At 41.2% G+C, this 26,472-nt stretch overlaps 1 protein-coding gene across 4 annotated transcripts; it reads left to right on the top strand.

Moving 5' to 3' along the window:
• The first annotated feature begins 1,153 nt into the window (after positions 1-1,153).
• bnc1 (basonuclin 1) lies at positions 1,154-19,785 on the top strand. 4 transcript variants are annotated; one of them, XM_041985377.1, is made up of 5 exons: positions 1,154-1,443; positions 10,048-10,150; positions 10,668-10,903; positions 14,276-16,323; positions 17,611-19,785. In XM_041985377.1, exons 1-5 carry the CDS (start codon positions 1,429-1,431, stop codon positions 18,416-18,418), a joined length of 3,210 nt encoding a protein of 1,069 aa, XP_041841311.1. In that variant the 5' UTR covers positions 1,154-1,428; the 3' UTR covers positions 18,419-19,785. The 4 variants fall into 4 exon arrangements, with proteins under 4 accessions (XP_041841311.1, XP_041841370.1, XP_041841501.1 ...); XM_041985436.1 differs by lacking the exon at positions 1,154-1,443 and adding an exon at positions 3,239-3,443; XM_041985517.1 differs by lacking the exon at positions 1,154-1,443 and having other exon boundaries at positions 10,086-10,150; positions 10,753-10,903.
• Positions 19,786-26,472: the final 6,687 nt, after the last annotated feature.

The following is a 26,472-nucleotide window of genomic DNA, read 5'->3' as shown; positions in this document are numbered from 1 at the left end:
ACAATACTCAGGTAGGCTGTGCTGGTTAAACCAGACCACGTTGGTACTAAGGGGCCCAAAGTGGACCAAGAAAATCTCCCCCCACCATCACACCAGCAGCAGCCTGAAGCTTTGATCCAAGGCAGGATGGATCCATGTTTTCATGATGTTTCCAGCAGATTCTGAGCCGAGCATCTGAATGTGGAGCTGAAATGGAGACTCATCAGACCAGCAACGTTTCTCCATCTTCTATTGTCCAGTGTTGGTGAGTGTGTGTGAATTGTAGCCTCAGTTTCCTCTTCTTAGCTGGCAGGAGGCTCCCGGTGTGTCTTCTGCTGCATCCTGGTCCAGCAGGTGAACAAGTGAAGGTGATGAAGTGGACAGTGAATGTATTTTCATTAATGGTCCTTATAGACTTTTGTAAAAACCTTCTTCGTTTGTGGTTCGTTCACCAAATGTTTGTAACTGTGATGGAATTGTTTCCTCTGTGACTCTAAATAACATCTTTAGCTTTATATATTTTGAAGTTTTCACTAACCCACACTGTAGATTTACAGGTTTTGTTCTGTTCCACGCACCCAAAAGTACAGTAAACTTTTCCCCAAAGATAACTCAGATTTATTATTTGTCCTGAGAGAAGTCCCCCTCTTCCTGAGAAACATTCGCCACAGACTCTTACACATTCCTGACGGCACAAGGCATAACTTGTTATGGAGGCTGTTCACAGAGCTGTGTTAAGGTGAATCCAGACACACACACTGGGCTGTGTGCACCGAGAGGGGCAGCGTTGATTTAGGGCATTACTCAGACAGAGAGGGAGAGAGAGGAAAAAAGGGAGAGTCTCCCCTGGCTGCATTAGGAGAGCCTCCAGCCTTTGTGATTCCTTTTGATCAAATCTCTGTGAAAGATGAGTGTCATGCCCTCTTCCAGCCAGCTGTGAGGGGACTGCCCTGTGACTCTTCTGGGGTAGACATGTGTGTGTCGGCGTGCATGAGAGGGCACACACACCTCGCTGCATGCATGGCTGAGTGTGTGTGTGTTTTGCGTGTAGGCTGGGGAGGGAGCAGGCAGCTCCTGAGGTGAGAATGCCGAGTGGGAGGATCTCATTCCAGTCCCCTGTGCCCAGTTTCAACACACATTCACACAGCGAACATCTTGAGTAGTTTAGAGGCAGTCTGCTGCAACATTACAGGAAAGTCGAGGAGGCGTTTCTGTGTATCTGTGCAGGAAGAATAAAGCTCACTGGCTTATCTTTTTTCTCTCCTGAGTGAGTCTTAGCAGATGAAGAGTGTTAGAGAGAGAAAGAGGAGTGTGTCTGCTGGTGAAGAGACTGGGAGTGATGGCTCTTTTGCTTTAGTGCTTGTACGGACAGGAGAGTTGGAGGCAGTTGTTTTGTGGGACGCAAAGAGAATGGCAAACTCCGTGGTATCCTTGGAAACATCCAACTAAATGACAATGGCTGAGGTAAGAGCGAGATGGCTTTTCACTTGTGTTTTCAGTCTGCTTCGGCTCCTCTGGTTCCCACCGCCTGCACACATGATTGCAGCGTGTTTAACAAAGACAAACGGACTGGATGGACTTTCTGTCATTCAGGCGGAAGTAGAGCAGACGGTCATTCTGACCGAACGCTGATGGGGATTCATCTGTGCCTGATCAACCGGCCAGGATCTTTAGAGATTCTTTATGATCCAGGTGATGAAACTAGTTCTTTAGCTACTTTGACAAAACAACTTTTTCTGGAAAAATTCATTTATTTTTGACAAGTTTTAAACTTAAGACTAGCATCTCAACGTTAACTTTTTCTAAATTCTTGGTCTAAAACTGGATCATATTATATTTAACAGAGATTTTTATTTCCTTGCTTTATCTCTGATATACTCAGAAAAAATCTCTGAAATCTAAATATTACAACACACGCTTTCCAAGAATCCACAGACAACTTTAAATAAGAAATATACAACACAAAAGGCAGGCTCGCCCATATTTTCTCTGCTCTGTTCTATCTTTTCTTTACATCTAGTTAAATGTATTCCATAGCTTTCTTATAGAATGAATAAACACACTGATTTGGTGGCGTTGGCTGTATCCTGTGGCGAGGCGAGTGTAAGTCAAGCCAGCAGAGCAGTGGGAAGTGCTTACCTGGGCCCGTTCTCCATCCTGGAAGCAGACTTCAGGAATGTGGTTTAATGTAGCCGTGTTGGTGGCGGCCGAACACCTTAAACTCTGTCTGAGATGAGTTCCCGTCAAACAGGCCGAAGTTTGAGAATGAATTTCATGAAACGCCGACTGAGGATCAGCTTCCACCTGAAAACTGGAGCAGAAAAAAAATCCTCATTTTTTAGCTGATTTTTAAAAACGTGGATTCAGGTCTGACACACACATTTAAAATTCTATATATTAACACCTCATCAATTTTTACTCTTTCGGAAAAAAAGAGTAAATAATTCAGCTTTTAAATGTCAAATAAAATTTCTATAATCTGTAAAAACTGTTGATGATTTTTCCAAAAACCAGTAAAATCCAACCGGCTGATCAGATGAATTTACTCAGTAAACAGACGTGACCTGAGCTCAGGCCTTCTCCCCGCTCATGCCGGGCTCCTCCACAGGAACATGTCTGTTGGTGTTAACTGAAGATGAGCGTCGGCGTGAGTGTTTGTTGGTCTCCGTGTGTCAGGACTGGTCCCGGCTGGAAGCAGCTGAGGTGGACTCCAGCCTGAACGGATGGATGGAAATTTTACATTTCACTTGTCATCTTTTACATTTTCTGAAAAGAAGGTGAGTCAGAGAGTTAGAGATGCATCTTTCTCCTAATTTTTAAGCTTATGTGGAGCGTTAACTCCACACACACACACACACACACACACACACACACACACACACACACACACACACATCATTTGAAGCATGAATAGTTAAAGATTTGTCTCGTGCATTTCTCTGTGTTGATCTGTAAACTTCATCAGCTTCACATGATGGTCCATCCTGAGGGGATACAGGATGGGGTATCCTGCTCCAGCCTCTCCCCCCCTTTGAGTGTGTCCTCGAGCTGTGATCAGCCTCTCGTGGCCCCAGCCTACCCCGTAACACCCCCAGCTTCCACACACACACACACACCAGCAGCAGCCATCCCTGCATCTGCTCCGCGCTGCCACCAAAAGGCTTGTAAGGATTTGTCAGCCAGATGTGACAAGATTGTCAAGAGGCAGGCGAGGAGAGAGGGAGATGTGATATTAATCAGAGCATAGCTGGAAGCCAAACTCTCTCAGACTCAGTGTACTAACATGTTCCCCTCATTCAGTCCGTCTCTGAGCCAAACACTCCCTTAAAGTTCCTAACAGGAAGGAGCCGACACCAGGAAGCAACCAAACTTTGACTCGCCTTCTCTTCTCCCACCATCAGCTCATCGCTGGTCTTTTTCACGTTTTCTTTTTGTCAACTTTTATTTCCCTCATGGATGTCCAGGTAAATACGAGCTGTGGTTTGTGTGTTTGTGTTGGAGCGTGTAGTGGATTGTTTGTGACTGACTGCTGGTGAGTTTCACTGGGCTCAGACTCAGCCTGGCTGGGCTTTTACTGGTTCCATCTTGTCCTTTGGAGGAAAAATGTGGTTTGTTTAAGTTCATTTTTAGAGTCACAGCTGATGTTAGTTGGGCTGGAAAGACAGTTTGCTTTCTGAGCTGTAGGTTGATGTAAATATTGGCAGATTTTTATCTGCACCTCTACTTCAGGGTCATCTGAGATCATGGAGACGTGACACTAAATTACCAGCTGACTTTTAAAATTTCTCATCTTATAACATCCCTCGGCATCACTCTTGGTCCAGGGTATGCTTTATTTATGAGTGTGTGTTCTTCAAACACACACACACACACACACACACAGCATGTGTGATGGTTGGTGGGCAGTTACAGTTTTTATTGGTGAAGTCTGTGTTTTTAACGGATATCTCAGCGGTACCAGGAACACCGTCCTCCCAGCACATTCCTGAAGGAGGGTTTCTCTGTGTGGAAGCCAAGAAAAAATAATATTTTTCTCTATCTATCTATCTATCTATCTATCTATCTATCTATCTATCTATCTATCTATCTATCTATCTATCTATCTATCTATCTATCTATCTATCTATCTATCTATCTATCTATCTATCTATCTATCTATCTATCGACGATCAGTCAGTGAAGTTATCTCTGACCCTGAATCTGGTGGTCCCCACCCACAATGAATGAAGGATGATGATGATCGGTATGTTGATTATTGATCCTTTTTGTCATAACAAGTAAAAATGTTTAATCTTATGAAGTGAATGACGTGTAAACTCTCCCCATCCACCTTCTTCTGTCTTTGGCACCAGCACCACTAGTTTCCCCGATGAGAGCGAGCTAGCGTGATGCTGCTGCTAATTGATTAGTTTTCCACCGGATTTAGGCCAAAAGGAGATGCACATATTTGAGCATGTCCCATCTTCGTCCAAGCAGCTGTTCTTTTCTGCTGAATCTCTAAAACTGTGTAACAGCAGGTTTTTCATGTACATGCAGGAACCTCTGATTGGCTGTGACCTCGGGCTGGGTCATCCTGGTGTAGGGATCCCATTTCTTCACCTCAGACATTACTCGTTTGTTAACCTCAACTTATTTATTTTGTTTTTAAATCTCCTTTCATCCATCCATCCTACACACCCCGACCTGTGTTCAGTCTCAGTCAGGAAGAATTTTACCGTAACAAACAGCCGCTGATGACCTGAAGATTCACGACTAAGTCAAAGTGTGTCTCTCAGGGCTGTTTGCTCACTCATTCTGCCATGATACGACTTCGTCTGCTCAGATTCAGGATCCAGACATCAATAATCGATCCATCAGACATTTAAATGAAAACCTAAAACAGCCTGACACACGTTCTGGATGTGGAGCTTTAAATCTTCACTTCATGGAAAAGAAAACAGAAAGAAGGAATTTCTTTTTCTTTCAGGATGTCGTGTAAACCTTCCTCCTATTTAGAGTCTCAGAACAATTGTTTTCACTACTTAGTTAATTAAGTAAGTAACTAACCAGGTTGTCCAGTCTGACTGTATCACACAGAAATCCACATCTTCCTCATCATATTCCAAGCTGACATTTTAGTGGTCAGACGAAAGAAAATAGAAATAATTCCGCATGTTCTTCCTGAAGAACGTCTGAATAAAGATCCACATTTTCTGGCTCATTAACCATTGAGTTGATGGATTTATGTTGCAAAAGAAACTTTAGAGAAATCAGTTCAAACATCTGCTGCAGAACTGCGTTTTAGCAAGATTTCATTCATATGACTTAAAATTCTGTTTAGTTTGCAAGCGCAGAGATAAAAAATATATTAATAAATAAAACAGACCGACCGCTGCCAGATCCTGAGAATGAAATAAGACAAGAAGAAACAATCCTACAGACAAGCAAACTATCTAAAGAAAAGACCTTATACAGGCGATGCACATCTCAAAGCATAACAGAATAATAGAAAGCAAAGTAGAAATGAACAAATAAAAAGCAGCGTTCATTCTGAGATAAAAGCCTTTTCAAAATGGAAAGACATCAAATAAATATCAGAATGAAAGAACCCTAACCTGTTATTAACCAGCAGGCCCAGAGGACGTCAGAGTGGGATGATCGCTGGTGAAACCAGGACACCGTGTTGGTTCCAAGCATGTTGTCCAGAACAAGGTGGATTTCTGTGTTTTACATGCAGAAAAAACAAATAAAAATAAAAAGCAACAGCACAACGTCCCGAGTCTGCAGGACCACAAATAATAACACTTTGTTTTCCACAACCTTTGTAAGTTTCATCAGGAGCTGAGGCCGAGTATCCCTGCTCACTAGGGTCAACGATATCCGTACCAACACTAGTATAGACACTGAGCAATGCCAGTGTCATGAGACTTTAGTGTAACCATGTGCTCCAGCAGATCCCTGACCCCCGAGGCCTCTCAGCCTGCCAGGTAAATGAAAACCGTTAGATTCATGTGATTCCTTCTCAAAGTGCAACTTGTCATTTGTGTCTTTAGTTAAGTTAAAACCACCTTAACGCCTGAATTTACTTCCAATTATTAAAATAAACGAACACAGCTGAAAAAAATCAAGAAAAAAAAACAAGAGAAAGACTGGAACAAAATGAACTTTAATTCAAAGTGAACTAAATTAAGAAAAATAAATAAAAAAAGATTAATGACAATTAAACAAATAAAAGCCAATAGATGAATAGGAATGAATAAAAGCAAATAAATAAATAAATAAAATAAAATAATTGGCTGTAAGACTCAGTTGTGACAGCAGGTGTTACAGGCTTAAAGGAAATACATTTATCTCACTGAAATGTGATATTTACATTAATCCATTTTCTGGAATTTAAACCAGTATAACCAATATATTTGACTGAATTTGACTCTTTTGTGTTAATGGTTAAACTTATGTTAAGAAAAGGTTTTGTTACTGTTCTATTTTTTCTATTATAAATTTTAACCAGATTCTATCCTGGTTTTAACTAATTAATAACCAAAGGAAAAAACACTGAGAGGTCAAGGATATTTATTTAGATTTGAGGCAATACATCCTATCTTAGTGATTAAAAGGTGTTGTATCGGTACTAGTACTGGTACCGATATCGGTACTGGTATCAGTATTGTTACTGGTATCGGTACCGGTATCGGTACTGGTATCAGTATTGTTACTGGTATCGGTACTGGTATCAGTATTGTTACTGGTATCGGTACTGGTATCGGTACCGGTATCGGTACTGGTATCAGTATTGTTACTGGTATCGGTACTGGTATCAGTGATACTGGCTCAGTAAGTAGCAACTCTTGAATTATGGCACGCCACTACTGCTCTCACCTCGAGATGAGAAAAGAAACTCTACGTGAACACTTTGCATTGTTAGCAACCGTCATCGAGAACGAGCTGGTGTTTGTTGAAGCTTTAGCTGAAGAATCTTTGGCCACGTTGGTTAAACAGCTTGTTCGTCCTGCGGGGGACGGGTACCCTGGTCTAGGTTGTGATCTGGTCCTACTCTGTCACAACAGTGATGGAAAGAAAGAGACATTTAATTAGCTTTGGCTTCACAAAGGCTGATGGACCCACATCATTTTGAGCAATTAGTCTTCTTGTCATGGGCTTCATTGATACATGTGAACAGCCTCGGCTTTGTTGTGACAACAGCAAAGAGAAAATGATGGAATGGGGCTTGTGCTGCCACATGTCCTCCCTCCCTTTTTTCTCTTTTTTTAGTCCTCTTATCAGGAACTCATGAAATGAATCACTAATTAGATAAATGCCTGTGTGTGTGTGTGTGTGTGCCTGATTGAGATGTATATTGGGGGAGCAGCAGGGTGTGTGTGTGCACCCTCAGTGGGATGGGATTAGACTAATTGGGCCGTGTTGGGTCTTGGTGCTACGTAATGATGGGATTATGTCTCTGAGAGATGAGCAAAGGACTTTTTACACCTCGGTGTCTTAGAGAGGCTCGGTTTTCCCGTCCAGACATGAAATATAGGGGAGCACGACAAGCAAACAGATGTCACAGGACTGAAGGTTACTACGCTGCTTTCAAGGCCACGTTGCTGCTGTCAGCTTCATCTCTGGTCAGTTTATTCGTCCTAATGATGTGAGGTTATTGTAAGGTGAAAGAATATGATCCCAGATTACAAGGACAAGCCTGGCCTGGAGCACTGAGCCAAGTGACTTGACTAAATGAGGAGGAGGAGGCTCCCTACCCATCCACCCACACTTTTCTCCGCCTGTGGAGAGGGAGTAAGTTCCAGCAAGGAGCTAAGCATGCTGCTCATGTATACTGAAACTCCATTGATCATGCATTATAGATGCAGAGGGAGAGAGGTGCCGGAGCACAGCCACCCCAAGGTTTTAAGTATGTACCACTAACAACAGCAGCTTTGATCATAACACCGATGATGCTTTTCCCTCTGCTCCTGGTGTGTAATGATTTTTTTTCCTAGCCAGAGAAAATGGGAAGTGGGGTCATATTTAGTATATGAGTGTGCTGGAATCATCTCTGCAGGAATTCTGCATGTCAGCAACCATTCAGAGAACTGCACTGATTATTATTACCATTAACTCCTCACGTCCGGTCTCTGGGCGTCACTTTCTCTTCCCAGAAAACTCATCAGAGCTCATAATCAGTCATATGACCTCCGTTTGTGGCTTTTGCAGGTGTAGCAACATTACTGACACAAAAACACACCTTCACTGATGCAGGCGACGGTTGAGACGCAGCAGGAGACCAGATCATGATCTTTTCTTCTGTTTCCTTCAGCAGCTTGACAGGTGTACATTTTTCAGGCTGTTTACGAGCAGAGCAACAAATACAAACATTCAACCAGTTTTTCAGCAGACAACCCAGTTACAGAGACACAAATCCTCTCTCATAACATGGGACATTTAAATTAAATTAAATTAAATTAAATTAAATTAAATTAAATTAAATTAAATTAAATTAAATTAAATTAAATTAAATCAGAGTGTCAAACAGGATGAATTTGGTAAATATGAAAATAACATAAAAGATGTTAACTGTAATATTCTACTTAAAGTAAATGACATTTCCAGGGCAGGAGCAGAACTTGTTTCTTTTCTTTTCTATCATTCTGACTTAACAGAATTCTGTTTGTATGATGAGGTGAGTCCGTTCAGGCGGTCAGGATTACTACACACATGTGGAAATGTACACGTATGTACATTTAAAATAATTTCTAGATCTGGAAAAGTTCCTCTGATCATCATGTGGAATCCTGGATTTTTCCCTTCCAGACACTTATACATCCGTGCTGTTCTGGAAGCTGGAATGAAGGTGTAAATATGTGAAATAAATAAAGTATGTAAATAAATAAAAGAATTGCAAATAAAAGATCACGTGTATAATAATAAAAAAATATATATTTCAATTTAATAAAATCTATTAAAAAATTACATCATTTATCAATTTCATTAATTAAAATAATAAAGCTTTGTAAATGAAAATTTAAAAATGTGAAACATTTAACATTTATTAAGTTTTTTTTTCATTGATTAATCTCGATTAATCGCATTTTAATCGCATATCAATATTTGACCCAAAAGCAAAATTGTTTTAGTTTAAATGGATTTTAGTGGACGACTGAACCAAATAATAGACACAGACATTAATATTGTAAACTCAGCTCTAGTAATGTCTGGAAACAGGCATTAAAATCTCCCTGCTCCAGGTTTCCCTTCACACATCTGTAAGCTAGCAGAGGCGAACATCTGGACGGGGGAGGGGCCTGCGGACGTCTTTGGCTCTGTTGCTAGTCGATTTACTTTAAACAGAGTCGCTAACTCGCTAAATACAGCCGCAAAGTTGCTAAGTTGTTAGCCGAGCTCTGATGTGTGCAACAGTCTAATTGGTGTACCAGGAACTCGGCACTGACAAACGTTCCGCGTTGTTTGGAATTCAAACTGCAATTTAATGCGTTAATTTTTTGTAATTAAAAATTGTAATTAATGCGTTAAAGTCCCACCCCTAATAAAATACATATTTTTATATAACTTTAAACATACCTTTAAAAAATTTATATATTTTTATTGAAAAACATATTTAAATAAAATATGAAAATAAAAAATATAAAAATGTGTAACTCAGGCAAAATATTGTTGAAAATTAATATATAGTTCTACATAAATTTCAGGTTGTTCATTATGTTTACTAAAAGGATGGTACATTATTAATATGCAAACATATTAATAATGTACTTGTACATTTATATTATTTGGAATTTTATTATTTCTGGGTTATTGAGCTGTTATTTTACTGGTCAGGCCCACCAGAGACCAGACTGAGCTGAATGTGGAACCTGGACTAAGATGAGGACTCTCCTGGTTTAAATGATCAAAATAAAATAAATACAAAATAAATTCTGACAAATAAAAAAGTGTAAATGCACACAAACAAACACATGAATAAATGGACTGGATTCCTTTTGTCCAGTTACCTGGAATGAGCTGGTGATTGTACGTCTTGTGTGCTTCTGTTATTTATGTATTTTTAACCCTCGCCATCGTTGTGATTGACAGGCTATCTGCTGCACTTTGGTGAACTGTAACTGTGACAGCTTCAAGCCGGGGAAGCTGAAGAGGAGGCAGTGTGAAAACTGCAAGCATGGCTGGGTGGCACATGGTAAGAGCTCAGCTAAAGCTACGTAAAAACTAACTTTACTTCTTTTCTTCGCATTTTGAGGTTTCTGTCTCTAAGACTGCAGCAAACCTGCAGGAATTAGCACAAGCAGAGGGAAGACATTCGTGTGTCCCGCATCAGAAAGAAAATAATCATTTATGTGAAAACATTTGCTCAGTTTTTTCCTTTTCGGTTCTCTGGATTTCTCTTAGTTCCACAGTCTTGATCATTTGCCATCTGACACTAGCTTTGTAAATCCTGAAAGTTTCCATCATCAACATCGCTGATCCACATCTCTGGATGTGATTTTTCTGTGATGTTTTAGATGATTTCGCCACTGTGGGCATCGTAAAATTCACCCCTCCTTTTTTAATTGTGACAGAAACCTCTGACAGAGATTACAGAAATGATACAGGAGACCACCACTTTCAATCATTCTGCATTTATTATCTAGATATACCTTCAAGCACTCTCTTACTTTGTAAATCTAATCTAGTCAAATCTGACACATTTATTCTAGCCTTGAGCAAACTGAAGGTGCACCACATGTACCAGAGCAGCCAGGTGGAGATTGTGCACTCCAATGTGGTGTTCGATATCTGCAGCCTGATGCTGTACGGCACCCAAGCCATCCCAATCCGCCTCAAGATCCTCCTGGACCGCCTTTTCTCCGTCCTCAAGCAGGAGGAGGTCATCCAGATCCTCAATGCCCTTGACTGGACGCTGCAGGACTACATACGAGGATATGTGCTCCAGGTGAGCAGAAAGATGCTTCCCTGTGCTTCTGTTTCTTTATATTTTTATATTTGGACTGAGGTATGTTTCTGAACAGGGACAGTCTCTCTCTTTACTACATAGCAGAGGATGCGGCTACATGGTGGAACACTGTATGTCATGAGTTTGAGATTTGTCGTGCCGACCAGATGAAGAAAATAATGAGAGTTATATAACCTGAAAAGTGAAAGTATCAAGCAATGAACCATAACATATTTAGTAGAATATAGAAAGGAAAAGATGCTTAGAGTCACTTCGTCCTGCACAAGCACCACCTCCTTTCTTCATAACAAAATACAAATGCAAACCATGTTTGAACCTCTGTAACCCTCTCTTAGCTATGTGAATAATAAACTCAGAGAGTAATTACATATTTCATCAATAAGTAGAATCATGTTTTTTTGTTTTAAGTGCAGGGTCAAGACATATATGTGAGTACAGAGAAGATGCACGAAAAAATCCTTTTGTCTCTCATTAGGTACAGAACATAAACAAAAAATATACACCTGTGCTCAAAATGAAAAATACTTCATTAATCCCTGAAGGCAAATTATAATCTTTTTACAACTACTTGGCAGTCGTATGTGGCATCGTTCTCTTTATTCAGAGATCCTGTAAAGAAGTCCTCTGGTAGAGGTCCTCTGGACTGATGTCTTCAGATGTGGGACAACGTCTCGTGTAGACAAGCTCGGGAGCCAACTAAGCTGTGTTCATAATATAAAATGAAATTGTTCTTCTTTTCTAATTCTCTAAAAAATATCATTATATTAAGTTTTATATTCCATTTTGTTTACTCTTTTCAATGTTAGAAACAAATTAAGACCCACCAAATGTTGGTTAAAACTCAGTTTGGAGGGTAAATATAAAAATTCACAGCCACGCTAGGGAGTAATAATTCAGAGAAGAGCCGACTCCTGTCAGGCAGGACTGTAGCTTGATGGACACACCGTGCAGCCAATCACATGCTAGGAAGACTTGGCTCATACCATTATGAAAAGAGAGAAGGGGGCAGATGCTAAGCAGCCACTGTGGTGTTACAGACCAAGTTCTCGGAGGGACAGAAAAAGCTGGTTTATTTGTATGTCAGGTTTCATTTACATAAGAACTCAGAGAACTTTAGATAAAATATGAAGTTGATGGGTTTAAATGCAGGAAAAAGTGAAGAAATAAGCAAAACCGACTGCACCTAAATGCTGATGAGACTGAAAATCTGGGAGCAGAATTAGTAAAATGAAAATATTTGTCCCTTATCTAAATGTTCAGACTTTATTTGGTTGATTTGTTTGCTGTGGCTCAGATTCCATTTAACACTTTGATTATAATGTTGAACCATAGAAACATTTCTTTTTTAACCAAAACTGCATGAAAAGGTGTTGTGAAAATATTGAATAAAATTTTTTCTCAACACATGAACCATTCATATCTGCTAAATTCAGCTAAAATAGTTGCACTTTTAATCTGGATTATAAGATTTAGTGGAAAATCTGATTGGCCAGTAACTTTAGGAAAGAGTTAAGTTAGAGCTCTGGTCATAAGACTTCCACATAACACCTGAGAACAGCTCTGAGTGTTACAGGATGGACACAGTACTGAGATCATCACTGTATCAGTGTGTAACATGTATGTATCCATGTAAATCCATTAACAGATGGACTCATTAAAACAAGAGTGTGTCAGTCAGTTTAATTAAATACAAGTTTGTTGGACACCTGAAAACATGGTGAGAGAAGACTGACAGAATTTCTGAGGAAGATGAGGGAGGAGGTGGAAGAAGAGACCAGGGCAGAGGACCAGGAAATCTCATGATACTCTGCTGATGAAGCCCATTTGTTGCTGCAGGACCACCAGCTCAGAGAAGACTTCAAACTCTGCCGGGTAGATTTGTACATATGATGCCTTTTGATCCAGATTTGGACTGAAGCCGGAGCCAGGCCGGTTGAAGCCAGCCCAGATCTCAGTTCGATTAGCGTTTCATCAAGTATTCAAGTCTGGCTACGTTTAATTCATGTTAGCTCATTTAATGGCGAATGTAAAGTCAGAATACTCGACAGACATCCAACGAATGCGCTGTGATGAAATATTAATCACGGTTATGGCATGAAGCTGCTCCTCGCTATCAAAGACCCACAAACTCACATGTGATTAGCGGCAGGCTGAGGGAAGGAGGACCTGCTTGATCAATGTGATGCCCTTTCTGATCACCCGGGCTCCTATGTGCATGTGTGCAGTGCACAGCTTTATTTCTGGCCTGTGTATATTCATGTCTAAAAATATGCAGCTTCCAGTGTGTGTGTGCGGTGGGGGCGGAGGTTGTTATGGGGGGTTGCTTTCTCCTTCTGCTGATGCACAGCAGGAAAATCCAGATGATTTAAATGAAGAAAAATGACCTGTGAGATGAAACACTGTGCATCTGTATAATGAGGGTTCTCAAGGTTTTGCTTTGCCCACTTGTATTAACACTTCATTTGATTCCTTTATTTAGCCACACTGCCAGTCTGCTTTACAAGGTGTGTCATGTAACCCACGTAGTGAATATGTATGAGCAGCCCGACATACACTTTAATGCTGATGATGAAATTGCTCTCTCCTCTCTTACTTTCCACTTTCTCTATCTTTCACAAGGTACAATGTCAGGTCTGTTGTGTAAATACAGACGTGTGGTATTCACTGAAATATTACCAAAAAAAGCTCATTAACATCATGTCTATGACCACCAAACACAAAAAAGAGATCAAATAATTAAAAGACCAGGTAAACAAAGTCCACCAAAAGGTGCAAACACAAAATATGGATTTACTAGCATGTACACGGACAAACAAAACTTTCACTGAACCAGAAACAGAAGAAGAGCTGGAGATGAGTTTAAAGACAGTGGGACAGAGTTGTGTCACTGGAGCCAAAGAATCTGACTGGAAACCACCTAGCTAGCTCTTTGCTAAAACCTCTGTAGTATTGCTCTGTTTTACTTCATCTCCATAAATCTTTGACCAGATAATGTCCTCATATTGATTTGTTGTTTCACTGAGTTTTATTTTATTTTTATCAGTTGCAGTAATTTTTCAATGGGATTATATACTATAATATGCAAAAAAGTCAAATATTTCATATTTTCACATTTCTTTAGTCATTGAAACACAGTAGCATCTGTGGTAATGTTTCCATCTCTAAATAAATCTCACCAGAATCAGCTTTATTTTGATATCAAGACAGTTTCCACAGAGTTTGGGACTGCAGAGTAATAATCAATTCTTTTTAGGTTTGTCATTTTTTAAGAGAAAAACCCTGTTTCATAATCACACCCTCTCCTCTTTCCAGTACCATTTCACCATTTCTCTTCCTCTTGATTGTCTGCAGGATGTGGCTGGAAAGGTGCTGGACCGCTGGGCCATCATGACCTTTGAGGAGGAGATTGCCACTCTGCAGCAGTTCCTGCGTTTTGGTGAGACCAAATCCATCGTGGAACTGATGGCTCTGCAGGACAAAGAAGGCCAGGCAGTGCTGGTTCCCAGCACCCGCACCAGCTCAGACATCCGCACTTTCATCGAACGCAACACCCCGCGCACCGCTGCCAACCTCTCTGCGTCTAAGGTGGATAAGATCAGCGGCAGCAGCATGCACCACTTTGAGAACTTTATCAACAGCATGGCCTTCATGCTTCCATTCCAGCTGTTAGGCTCTGTGCCAGGACCGTTTCTAGGGTCACCAACGGGGACCCTGCAGCAGCACCAGCAGCGGCAACAACATCAGCAGCCATGTGGGGCCTCGGTGGAGCAGCAGGGTCAGAGACGAGATGATCAAGGGAGGGATAGTCTTGGAAGAGAAAATCTTTCACATCCTTCGGAGAACAGCCTGCTCAGCTCCATCTCATTCGCTGTAGATTCAGACCGCAGTGAAGAAAAGCCAATGGACAATCTCTCCACCAACACAAAAATTGAGGCTGAAGACTTCTCCACCAGTGACAATTATTCTGATGGACCTTCCACACCATGTACCCCATCCATGAGCTCTGATGTCACACAGATGTCACCTGAGGGAAAGCTGCGCTCTTTGGGAAGTGGCTCTGGAGGGGTCTCAGGAGGTGGAGGCTCTATGAAGAAGGGTCGTGTGTTTTGCAATGCTTGTGAAAAGACATTTTATGACAAAGGCACATTGAAAATCCACTACAATGCAGTGCACCTGAAGATTAAGCACAAGTGCACTATTGAGGGGTGCAACATGGTGTTCAGCTCACTGCGCAGTCGCAATCGCCACAGTGCTAACCCCAACCCTCGGCTGCACATGCCCATGAACAGAAACAACCGGGACAAAGATCTAAGGGGCAGCTTGTCTGCTGATGAGAGCTCTCAAGGAGAAAAGCGGTCTGACTATAGCAATCCTATTTCCATCTGCTCTGCAGAAAGCCCAAAGTCAGTGCCAAGCTACATGGTGAGCCACATAGACACTGGTCCGAAGCTCCACAGCAGCTCATTCCCCAGCATGGGCCAGAGTGGCATTCTCTTTCCTAACCTAAAAACGGTACAGCCGGTCCTGCCTTTCTACAGAAGCTTGGTAACCCCAGCAGAACTTGCCAACACCCCAGGAACACTACCTTCCCTTCCTCTTTTGTCATCTTCTGTTCCCATCAAACCCATCACAGCACCTGAACCCTGTATGATGGACCCAATACCAAAGAAAAAGTCTCGTAAGTCAAGTATGCCAATAAAAATAGAGAAGGAGATGGTAGAGCAAGATGAGCAGATGGATAAGGAGAGCAGCTCCGAGGATGAGGCTCCTTTACAGGGCAGGTGCAATGGTAGCCAAGCAGAAGAGCTTATGTGTACAAGACAATCTGGAGAGGAGAAGCAGGTGAGAGAGGCTTACAATGGCAAAGACAAGGAACTGGGTGGTACCAATCATCTGATGGGTCCAACCGTAGATAGAGACATGGTTGACAGGGAAAACACGGAGGATGACCCAAGGCAAACTGAAGTAGGGGTCATCACCTGTACATCATCCCCATTCGAAAACAGGCCAATGGAGAAACACAGTGACAACCTACTTTGTCAGGAGCCCAGCGGTGGTGAAGACAGGTCCGACAAGGAGCATCCCAACTCTCAGCATCCACCTGACAAGATTTCAGATCTCAAATGGAATGAAAGTGACCACAAGATGGCTAACGGTGGTGGTCTCCAGCTAACTGAGGGGAGGGAACTCGATGGATGCGTGGATGAGTATGCTGATTTAGGGCTGTCTCATCTTGACCCTGACGCCGACCTGCCACACAACTGTGAGATATGCAGTAAGTCCTTCAAAAACCCCTTCAGCGTCAAGATGCACTACCAAAACATCCACTTAAAGGAGATGCACATGTGCACAGTGGATGGCTGCAATGCTGCTTTTCCTTCCCGCAGGAGCCGAGACAGGTGCTATTTTTTCTTCATGTTGAAAATAAAGTTTTCAGTTATTTACAAAACTAAGATGTTGGTTGTTCAGCTGACAATTAACTCCCCTATCAGATTAGTAAGAATCAATCACATTACACTAAGGGCTCATTCACACCAGGATAGTCCAGGGGACTCTATTTGAGTTTGGTTTGCTTTCACACTGCACTTTACTCCAGATTGTGTGATTTTCACTAGAATTTCTTTTATTCATTCTACTTCATTAATCCCAGCTGGGAAATTCTCTGCATTTAACCCATCCTAATTGCTAGGAGCCGTGGGCTGCCAGATTCCAGTGCCCAGAAAGCAGGTGTGGGTTAAGGGCCTTGCTCAGGGGCCCACAGTGGTTGACCTTACTCGCCGGCCCGGGGACTTGAACCCAAGTTCTCCAGACCCAAGCCCACCTCTGTAATCACAAAGCTACCACTGCCACTTAAGAATCTGACCAGTATGAGCAGGAAAGGAAGCTAGATTTCCACCATGTTGATCTACGACGCATCCTACATTACCTGCATGCAGGTGCATTTACTCTGGTGCTGTTTGGCCTGCTTTAAATGGACCCCGTTCTGCTTCCACAGATAGTACAGTTCATAATCAGCGGTGTGAACACTCCTTCTCTCTCTGGTGTGGACCAAAGAAGTAAATTCTGGTCCACTTGAAAACCAGGGGTCACCTGGTTGGGTAGTCTTCCAGTGTTAAAGCAAACGGAGCCTCCAGTAAGAAAGATGAAGTGACGTAGATGGTGGATATCTGGCTGCCTCCTGCTGCTCATACTGGAGAGATTCTGATGAAAACCAAAGTAAAAGCAGAAAACAGACTGCAGAAATTTATTGTTGCTTCATTGTTTACTTACAGGGAACGAGACGTTTTCAGTCCTGGCCAATCTTTCTTCATGGCCAGTGATCATTTGGGGGGATATCGACCCTAGTGAGCAGATGTTGTAACTGCAGGGCCTTGTTCAGGTGGTTTGGTCCACATGAGTAAAGTACAGTGTAAAAACAAACCAAACCAAAGAAAGGTGGGACATTTTCATTGGGGGAATTCCCTGCCTAACGAAGCGAGTCCCCCGGACTATCCTGGAGGAAATGTGTCCAAACATTTTCATTTGTAAGCAGAAGAAATGAAAAAAAAACAAACAACAACAAAAACAGTTGCACTAGTTGGTGAATGTATTAACTGCAGATTCTTTGGAGCATGAGCAGAAATTAAACTCTTCTTGTGTTGTTTTTGAAAGTGTCATGAATGTAATTCTTTCTTTCTAATCCACAGACACAGTGCAAATTTGAATCTGCACCACAAGCTGCTGACCAAAGACTCCCTCAGCCCTGCCAACACCCTCTACTCCCCCTCATCCCACTGCAGAGACAGAGACTCTGCTGGTCTGGACTACTGCCCAGACCAGCGGGACCGAGATCTGCCCCACCGTGACCCAACCAGCCAAAGCTCCGTCATCTTCCGAGGACATAACCGCATGGGTCTGGTGTTTCCAATGAGCAAGATCCCAACTGCACCAGGCAGTGCCAAGGACTCTCCTGTCGGAGAGGTGGAGGGATTAGGAGGAGGACAAGGTGGAGGAAATGGAGATGACGAAGCAGTTCTTGACTTGAGCACCTCTGCTTCTGCCCCCCCTCATGGCGGCAGCAGTGCTCCCTCCTGCTGGGACTCTGACGGAGTCGGTAGTGAGGAAATGGAGGGGGGCGAAGAGGACGAGGAGGTGCTGCCAATGGAGGACAGTGATGCAAGCTGTGATGAAGTCTGTGTAGGGAGGCCTGGTGGAGGGGGACTGGCTGTTGGGGGAGAGAGGAACTTATGCTGCAGTGATGGAGGACAAAACGGGCTTCAGGGAGGTGGTGGTGGATCTCCAATAACATGCCACATCTGCCAAAAGGTGTATAGCAACAAGGGCACTTTCAGAGCTCATTACAAGACTGTGCATCTACGATTGCTCCACAAGTGTAAGGTCCCCGGCTGCGAGACGTCCTTTTCCTCTGTGAGAAGTAGAAACAGACACAGCCAGAACCCCAACCTGCACAGGAACCTCTCCGTTAACTCAGGTACCACCATGGACCAGGAGTAAGACTCTGATCTCAAATGCCAACTAATTATTACCTTTTCTTTTTTTGGGGGGGGGGGGGCACAAAGACTCACCAGTTCGCACTTTGTAAAACTGACATCTTAATTCACCTTGTTTAAGGGAAAAAAAGGAAAAAAAATAAAGAAAGAAAACACATTTTGGAATCCATCAAATGCAACTTGAAAATTCTGTTTTCATTCCAGTCATCAGTCTGTTTACACATTAACATATAAAGTACAATCATAGCATCTGTAAAATCATTCTCTTGATTTTCTCTGTGAAACTTTTATTTTTCATGGACTAAATGTCCCCCTGTGACGTCCTAGTGAGAGGTGAACCATGAAACCATCTCAAAGTGATGTTTTTGTTGTCACATCTTCACCGTGAAGCTGTTCTCCGTGAAGTAACTCCAACATGTGTCATTTCATCCATTGGAACAACGGTTCTGAGTCTTTGTTGGAAAGATGTCGTGTTGTGAACTTGACCAATAAGTTATTGTACTGTGTTTTATGACTTGTCTTGTTCTATTTGTTACATTCTGCTAATGTTGACCAAAGATTTTCCACAGGTGTGCAGAAAACCCTTTGTTCTGTGTGAGGGATATGCAGTATTATGGGGCATGCTGAGTCTTTGCTTATCTACTTTTTGATTAACAGCAGTATTACAGTGTGGGGGTGAACAAAAGAACAGAAAGGACTGAAGGGTGAAATTATATCTGAGTTTGGTGTAATCTGCTCATGGAAAAATACTTGATCAGGGCATTGCTCTTGTGTTGCTGGTGACCGAGGTAGCGAACATCAGATAGATGCCATGTCTAGAGGCTGGACACTCGTACTGTGAATGAGTCAAACACTGATTAATAATAACAATGATTAAAAAAATAATAGTCATATTTATGATAATGGCCCCATACAAGAGCATCCTTCAACAACAAGAACTGGTAAACAAGATGTTTAATGAATTTTATTGTATATTCTGTGAATAGAGTAATTTGTTATCTCAAACACACCAAAAAATATAAACTGTATTCAACAGAATGATCTCACCACTAATATGACATTTTCTTTCTTTTTTTCTTCTTGTTTTTAAAATAAATGATAAAAACACTGTGTTGTACATTTCTGATTATTTCATCATGGTTTACCGTCTGGTCTTGCTGTGTATTCTGTAAATATCATTTTCTTTCTCATGCTGTAGTTAAATCCAAGGGCCAGATTTAACAGTCTATTTGTTTCTTATTTGGATTTGTAATAAAAAAAAGTAAAGAAAGTAAAGAAAGTAAAGAAAGAAGCAAACAGCAATCTTTGTCTCTAGGTGTTCATGTTTCTTTTGAATTAATGTTACAATATTCATTCCAATTCAATAAAAAGCCATATGTTTCCCAGACTCTTTCTATTCTTTTATCTGTTAAATGTGTTGAGTCTCGTGTGTTGGTCTGCACACTGCACAGCTCATGCATTCACACACAGACACATGCAAACAGAAAAACGCTGAGGCAAACACAGAGAAATACTTAGAAATACTTTCATTGTTTATAATAACAGACAATCCTCTGCTCAGTGTGGTAAGGTTCCATTATTCTGTTCTGTTTACTGGAGTTTTGTTTTTCACCTGGATTCATGTTTCTGATCATAATGGTGAAAATATTCTTCCTGTGTCGACCGCTGCCAAGCTTTCATTTCTGGCTGTCTGTAAATGTGACTTCCCAGACAACGTTTGCATTCATGAAGTCGTACTGTAAGTCACATTATTCCAGAATATTTCATCACATGCTGGACAGGCACACGCCAAACATACTGGACCTGGTCACATCTGACCAAACAATGCAAACATGGAAGCTTCGGCAAAAGTGCAGCAAGGTCACCCACAGGCCCGGGAAGAATAAAAGAAAAAAAAAACATGAAAATGACCAAAGATCCTTTCTTTTTCTTTTGAATTTTTACAAACAAGTCAAAAAGTTTAAATAAAGCTGCAACTTTTGTATGCAAATATAAACACAGGAAGAATATATTTTACATTTCACTTAGAGATTACAACTGAAAGTTAAGAGTACAGCTTAAATTTCATCTGTTTTTGTTTTGTTTTTTAGGTTAAAATAAAAACAGACTACAGGAACTGATGTGTTTGCTTAATTTGACTTTCTATAACTTTTATACATGAGAAAAAAATCATTATAGTTAATATTGGACAATGTATTCAGAAAAAAACCAGACATCTAGAGACACAACAACTACCACAGAACTGAGACAAAACTCTCACTGTGTGAAACACCACGTTTATTTCTATTACCAGTAAAGGAAACCACTGGGGGAGAACGGGACACGAGGTCGAGCCAAATAATTAAAATAAATACAAACAAACAAAACAAAAAAAGGTATGACTCGAACGCTACTCTGAAAACTAAAGAACAAAAAGACCTAAAATAAGTTCACTAAAGAGGATTTATCACAACACACTCAGCAGGCAGCACCAGCACATGAGGGAGTGCCTTGCTCCGCCCACATGGTGGCTATAAAAGCTAAGGTGAACGCCTATAATAAATATTTATCTTATCATCTCCATGATGGCTCAGGAGGGGAAGAGAAGGAAGCAGTCAGAAAGGTTACAGGTGAATATTAACACCACCTTAACGCTGCAGCCCACGGTAAGTCCCTTTGGAGAAAAGTGTCTGCCGGTAATATAGTCATTTGTTTTCATTTATAAATTTAATCTGTAGCTACATCTGAGATTGGATTTAGTGTTGAATAATATTTCTTTCTAGTTGCTGGGTGTTCCAGACGGGTGGGCGGGGCTGCAGCTGTGGTTGGAGAGGGTGAAGCCAGAAACTCCACCCAGCACCGCAGCAGCCGTGTCCTGCAGGTGCAGAGGGACACCATCACCGCTGTTAACCAGGTGGACATCTATTAGCTGAATGTATTTTATAACATGGAAGTTTTGTTTCACAATGATAGAACATGTGTTAGTGGTTGAGGTTCTTATTAATATCATCTCATTTTCTCTTGTAAATCCTGTTTTTTTTTTGTTGTTTTTTTTTTGTTCTGAGCGTGCATCTTTTAGGAGTATTAATATCGAATGTGCCTCTTTATTCATTTTTACAAACAGCATTAATATCTAACATGTGGTGTGAAAGGTAATATGTGATTGTTCACAAATGTCTCACATTTCACATCATTACCTTGATTTTTTTCTGGATCGTTGGTGTTGGTGTGCGTACGCCGGGTTCAGAGTAACCGTGGAGGTAGAAACATAATCTCACAAATTTTGGTTTTTATAAATCCCAAAAGTTGACTATGATTGGTACACGCTGGTTTTCATACCTATGCCAGTTTTTGAAATGAGGCCCCTGGACTGGTCTCTGGTCTGGACTCTGGACTGGTTTTCAGATCTTAGACCTCTGCTAGGAAACCAGTGTAACCTGGGAACCAGTGTGGCCTGGGAACTAGTGTAACTTGGAAACCAGTATAAACTGGAAGCCAGTGTAATATGGAAAACAGTGTAAACTGGAATCCTGTGTATCTTGGAAACGTATACACTGAATTCCAGTGTAAACTGGAAACCAGTGTGAAGTTGAAACCAGTTTAACCTGAACCCTAGTATAACTTGGAAACTAGTGTTACTTGGAAACCAGTAAAGACTGGAAGCCAGTGTAACCTGGAAACCTGTATAAACTGGAAACCTGTGTAGCTTAGAAACCAGTATAACCTGAAAACCAGTGTGACCTGGATATCAGTGTATCTTGGAAACCAGTATATACTGGACACCAGTGTACCCTATTAACCAGTGTAACCTGGAAACCAGTGTAACTTGAAAACCAGTATATACTGGAAACCAGTGTAAACTATTAACCAGCGTAACCTGGAAACCAGTGTGACCTGGATATCAGTGTATCTTGAAAACCAGTATATACTGGAAACCAGTGTAAACTATTAACCAGCGTAACCTGGAAACCAGTGTAACTTGGAAACCAGTGTGATCTGGAGACCAGTGTGTCATGGAAACTGGTGTATCTTGGAAACCAAAGTATCTTGGAAACCAGTATATACTGGAAACCAGTGTAACTTAGAAACCAGTATAACCTGAAAACCAGTGTGACCTGGACATCAGTGTGTCTTGGAAACCAGTATATGTTGGAAACCAGTGTAATCTGGAAAATGTGTAACCTGGAGACCAGTGTAACCTGGAAACCAGTGTAAAATGGAAACCAGTAGAAATGAAAACCAGTTTATCTTGGAAACCAGTATAATCCAGAAACCAGTAGAAATGGAAACCAGTATATCTTGGAAACCAGTTTAACTCTGAAACCAGTAGAAATGGAAACCAGTGTAACCTAGAAACCAGTATAACCTGAAAACCAGTGTGACCTGGACATCAATGTATCTTGGAAACCAGTATATGTTGGAAACCAGTGTAATCTGGAAAATGTGTAACCTGGAGACCAGTGTAACCTGGAAACCAGTGTAAAATGGAAACCAGTAGAAATGAAAACCAGTTTATCTTGGAAACCAGCATAACTCGGAAACCAGTAGAAATGGAAACCAGTATATCTTGGAAACCAGTAGAAATGGAAACCAGTATATCTTGGAAACCAGTATAACTCGGAAACCAGTAGAAATGGAAACCAGTATATCATGGAAACCGGTGTATCTTGGAAACCAGTATATACTGGAAACCAGTGTAACCTAGAAACCAGTGTAACCTGGAAGCCAGTGTAAAATGGAAACCAGTATAACTTGAAAACCAGTAGAAAATGGAAACAATTGGAACCTGAAAACCAAATAAATTTGAAAACCAGTGTAACCTGAAAAGCAATGAAAACTGGAAAACAGTATAACCTGGAAACCACTGTAAAATGGAAACCAGTATAACTTGGAAACTAGTGTAATCTGGAAACCAGTGTGATCTAGAAACTGGTCAGTTTTAGTTTGTGTCCTTTAAACACGCAAACATAATTAATGCAAAAGCACTTAATATATCTTAAAAAATCTTTAAATAAGCAGCTGAGGTAACAAACTGGTTTCCTAGTAAAGGGTGTTTTGTTGAGATAAATGGATAGTTTTTATTCAGGACGCTAACATGTGACAGTCAGCAGTGATTAAAACACACATAGCTTAAAGCGGTATACTCTTCAACTGCCCCCCACCCCCACCCCCCACCACCACCTCCAACAGAAAAAAAGCCTCTCACAGCGACTGAAGAGGTGAATTAATCGCGCCAATACTGCGAGGCAAAGTTAAAGGGCATGGATGGAAATGGACCGGGGACAGTGAAAGTATCGATGGGCCCACATTAAAAAAGTGAGTCCGACAAATCTGTTACACAACAGTCCCAAGTACAGAGGGCTGAAAGCCTTGCATAACTCAACAATTCAACCCACCCATCACATTTACTGTACATTAGTGAGCCTGCAAAGCTGTTCTTCATCACTTAGGGACTGAAAAGCTCAGTTCTGACAAGTGGCCCCATCCTTTTTCTCTGGCAGGTTGCAGGAATCTAGTACCACTCAGAGAAGGTACCGTGGGTGATTTCAGTCACTCCTGTATGTAGGCGACAATATGCAGTAGAGGAGCTAGTTGATCTGTGAAGGTGGAGCCCCTTTCATAGAGCTGCAGCTGTACCTGAATCAACTCGGATCTTTAGGACTATTTTTAAGAAGCAGCGGTCCACTTTCAGATGCTGTTCAGCAGGATGTGGAAGGGGAATCTGAGGACCCCATTCTGCTACAGATAGCTAAAATAAACCTGCTGTGCTCAGGGAGGGAACAGAAAATAGAACCTGAATATAACTCCCAACAGAAACTCATCAATGTCTTGATCTTTAATTCTGTCTCACAAAGTTATATTCAGGATAAATTTGATGAGTCTGAGCTGCACCTTCCCTTAATAAAATGATGAAATGGTAAATGTTGTTCAGGTTCTACTTATTGTATGAATGAAACTCTCCAGCCAGTCAAATAATTTCAGTCTCCAACCACCTTCTGCCTTCAAATCCACCATTGCCTTGCACCATGTACAGTGTAGAATATCATCAGAAGATTCAGAGAATCAGGAGGAATCTCTGTGTGCTGGGACAAGGCTGGATACTGGTAATCATTCAGCATTAAAAGCAGACATGATTCTCTACTGGAAACCACTGCATGGACTCACGAAGATTTCCAGAAGCAACTGTCTGTGAACCCAGTTCACCCTGAAACCCACAAATGCAGGTTGCAAGGTCCAGAACTGTAGAGCAGCTAGAATCCTGCATCAGACAAGAATGGGACAACATTCCTCTCCTAAAACTCCAACAACTGGTCTCCTCACTTCCCAGACTTTTCCAGACATGTTAGAAGAAGAGGGGATGCTACACCATGCTGAACATCACCCTGGAACTACTTTTTACACCATGCTGAACATCACCCTGGAACTACTTTTTACACCATGTTGAACATCACCCTGGAACTACTTTTTCCAGACGTGTTGCTGCCATCAGATTCACTATCAGCTCATATTTTCCATCAAATGGTAAAATGTCTCATGTTTCATCACGTGATATGTTGTTTATCTTCTACTGGGAAGAAAATATGGATGGATGGGATTAGGAAATTTTTTAATTCTGATTTAAACTGTGAGTCTCCCATAAGAAAATATCAGATGATTTCTTTCTCTAAACTTGGACATCCCATAAACCAGCCAACGTGACACTCCTTAACAGTGAAACTGAACCCTGCTGCTGCTGCCCACCCCCCATTACATGATTCAGAGAGAGGGGTCTTTCTGGGGCACTGACACCGGATCCCACCTCTTGGTGCTGGGATGGGGATCAGGTCCAGAGGGGGTGGAGGGAGAAAGAATGGATTGTCCACGGGTGCTTGGGAAACAGAAGATTATGTGGGGGTAGTACCTCAGCCACATGGACACCAGATGATATTTGTTCTTCTGAATACTGAAGGATTGAGGAAGAAGAGCAGAACATAGAGGAAGAGGTGCATTCAAGGGGGAAAAAAAAGGTAAAATGGAAGCAAACAGGAAGTGAGAGAAGTTTTACAGGACATGACTTATGATCGTAAGATGTAAAGTAAAGTTATTTATTTTCCCCTACATGAAACAAATCCCACATTATCCACATGTTCATTGTATCCAACCAGAACAACACTGAGATTTTAAGGAAGTGAGAAACGCAGAAAATAGTCACTTTAAAGATCAAATCTCATTTGATTCACAGTTTCCTGCATCCTGAAGTTTTAATTCAACTATGCTGGTAAATGAAAAGCTAAATATGACCATCATTACAACTTATTACAGCGGGCATGCCATCAGTGAAAGAAGAATGTGCCCCCTTCTGCTGGATCCCAGCTCCTTACTGGTTCCAGTCCTCTCTACTGGTAGTCCTGTACTGCCCCCACATGGTGTAGAAGTCATAGAGTTCCCTCCACAGATGCTTCAAATATAAAATGTGTTTTATGCAAATGTTTCGTGACAATTACAGGGAAGAAATGTAAAACATTTTAGCTCACTCATCGTTTATCCATGAAATATTTTAAAGAGAGACACAATAAAGTTACGTAACAGTAATATAATAGATATATAACAGAGTCTGGAGTTGGTTTGGTGTTGTGTCTAAATGGAAGCAAATAATCCCTTCTAATGAAACTAAAAAGGATTATTCAAAATCTGTTATTTAGAAATCATTTGTTCTGCACCCTCTTCCATATTCTGGGATTTTAATGAAGACGTGAAAAATAAACATTTTATATGATTCTACTGTTGGATTTGTTTATAATTTCTTTTTCACTTTTTATATCTATTTCAAACCAGTTCATAACAATAATGACCTAGCTAAGAAAAAGCTCCATCAGAACCAGAACCAGGCCATCTTCCAGAACTGGTTGGGATTGGAGGAGACAGAAAAGAGGGATCAACCAGCAGCAGAACTCTAATTTAAGATTCAAAATTCAAAGTTTATTGTCATTTGCTCAGTAAGGAATCAGGTTTCCCTGAACAATGAAAAAATTCTTACTTTGCCGTCCACACTGAATGCCATAAAAGATATTAAAATAAAATACTTTAAAAACTTTAAAA

The sequence above is a fragment of the Melanotaenia boesemani genome, chromosome 1 (assembly GCF_017639745.1).
Source record: "Melanotaenia boesemani isolate fMelBoe1 chromosome 1, fMelBoe1.pri, whole genome shotgun sequence".
In the NCBI taxonomy this organism is placed as follows: Eukaryota; Metazoa; Chordata; class Actinopteri; order Atheriniformes; family Melanotaeniidae; genus Melanotaenia; species Melanotaenia boesemani.
This window is presented reverse-complemented; position numbering and strand designations above follow the sequence as displayed.

Excerpts from the sequence above, each read along its gene's own strand:
- bnc1 (XM_041985377.1), top strand. Across the intron at positions 10,151-10,667 it reads GCATGGCTGGGTGGCACATG|CCTTGAGCAAACTGAAGGTG; the intron begins GTAAGAGCTCAG and ends CATTTATTCTAG. Across the intron at positions 10,904-14,275 it reads TACGAGGATATGTGCTCCAG|GATGTGGCTGGAAAGGTGCT; the intron begins GTGAGCAGAAAG and ends GATTGTCTGCAG.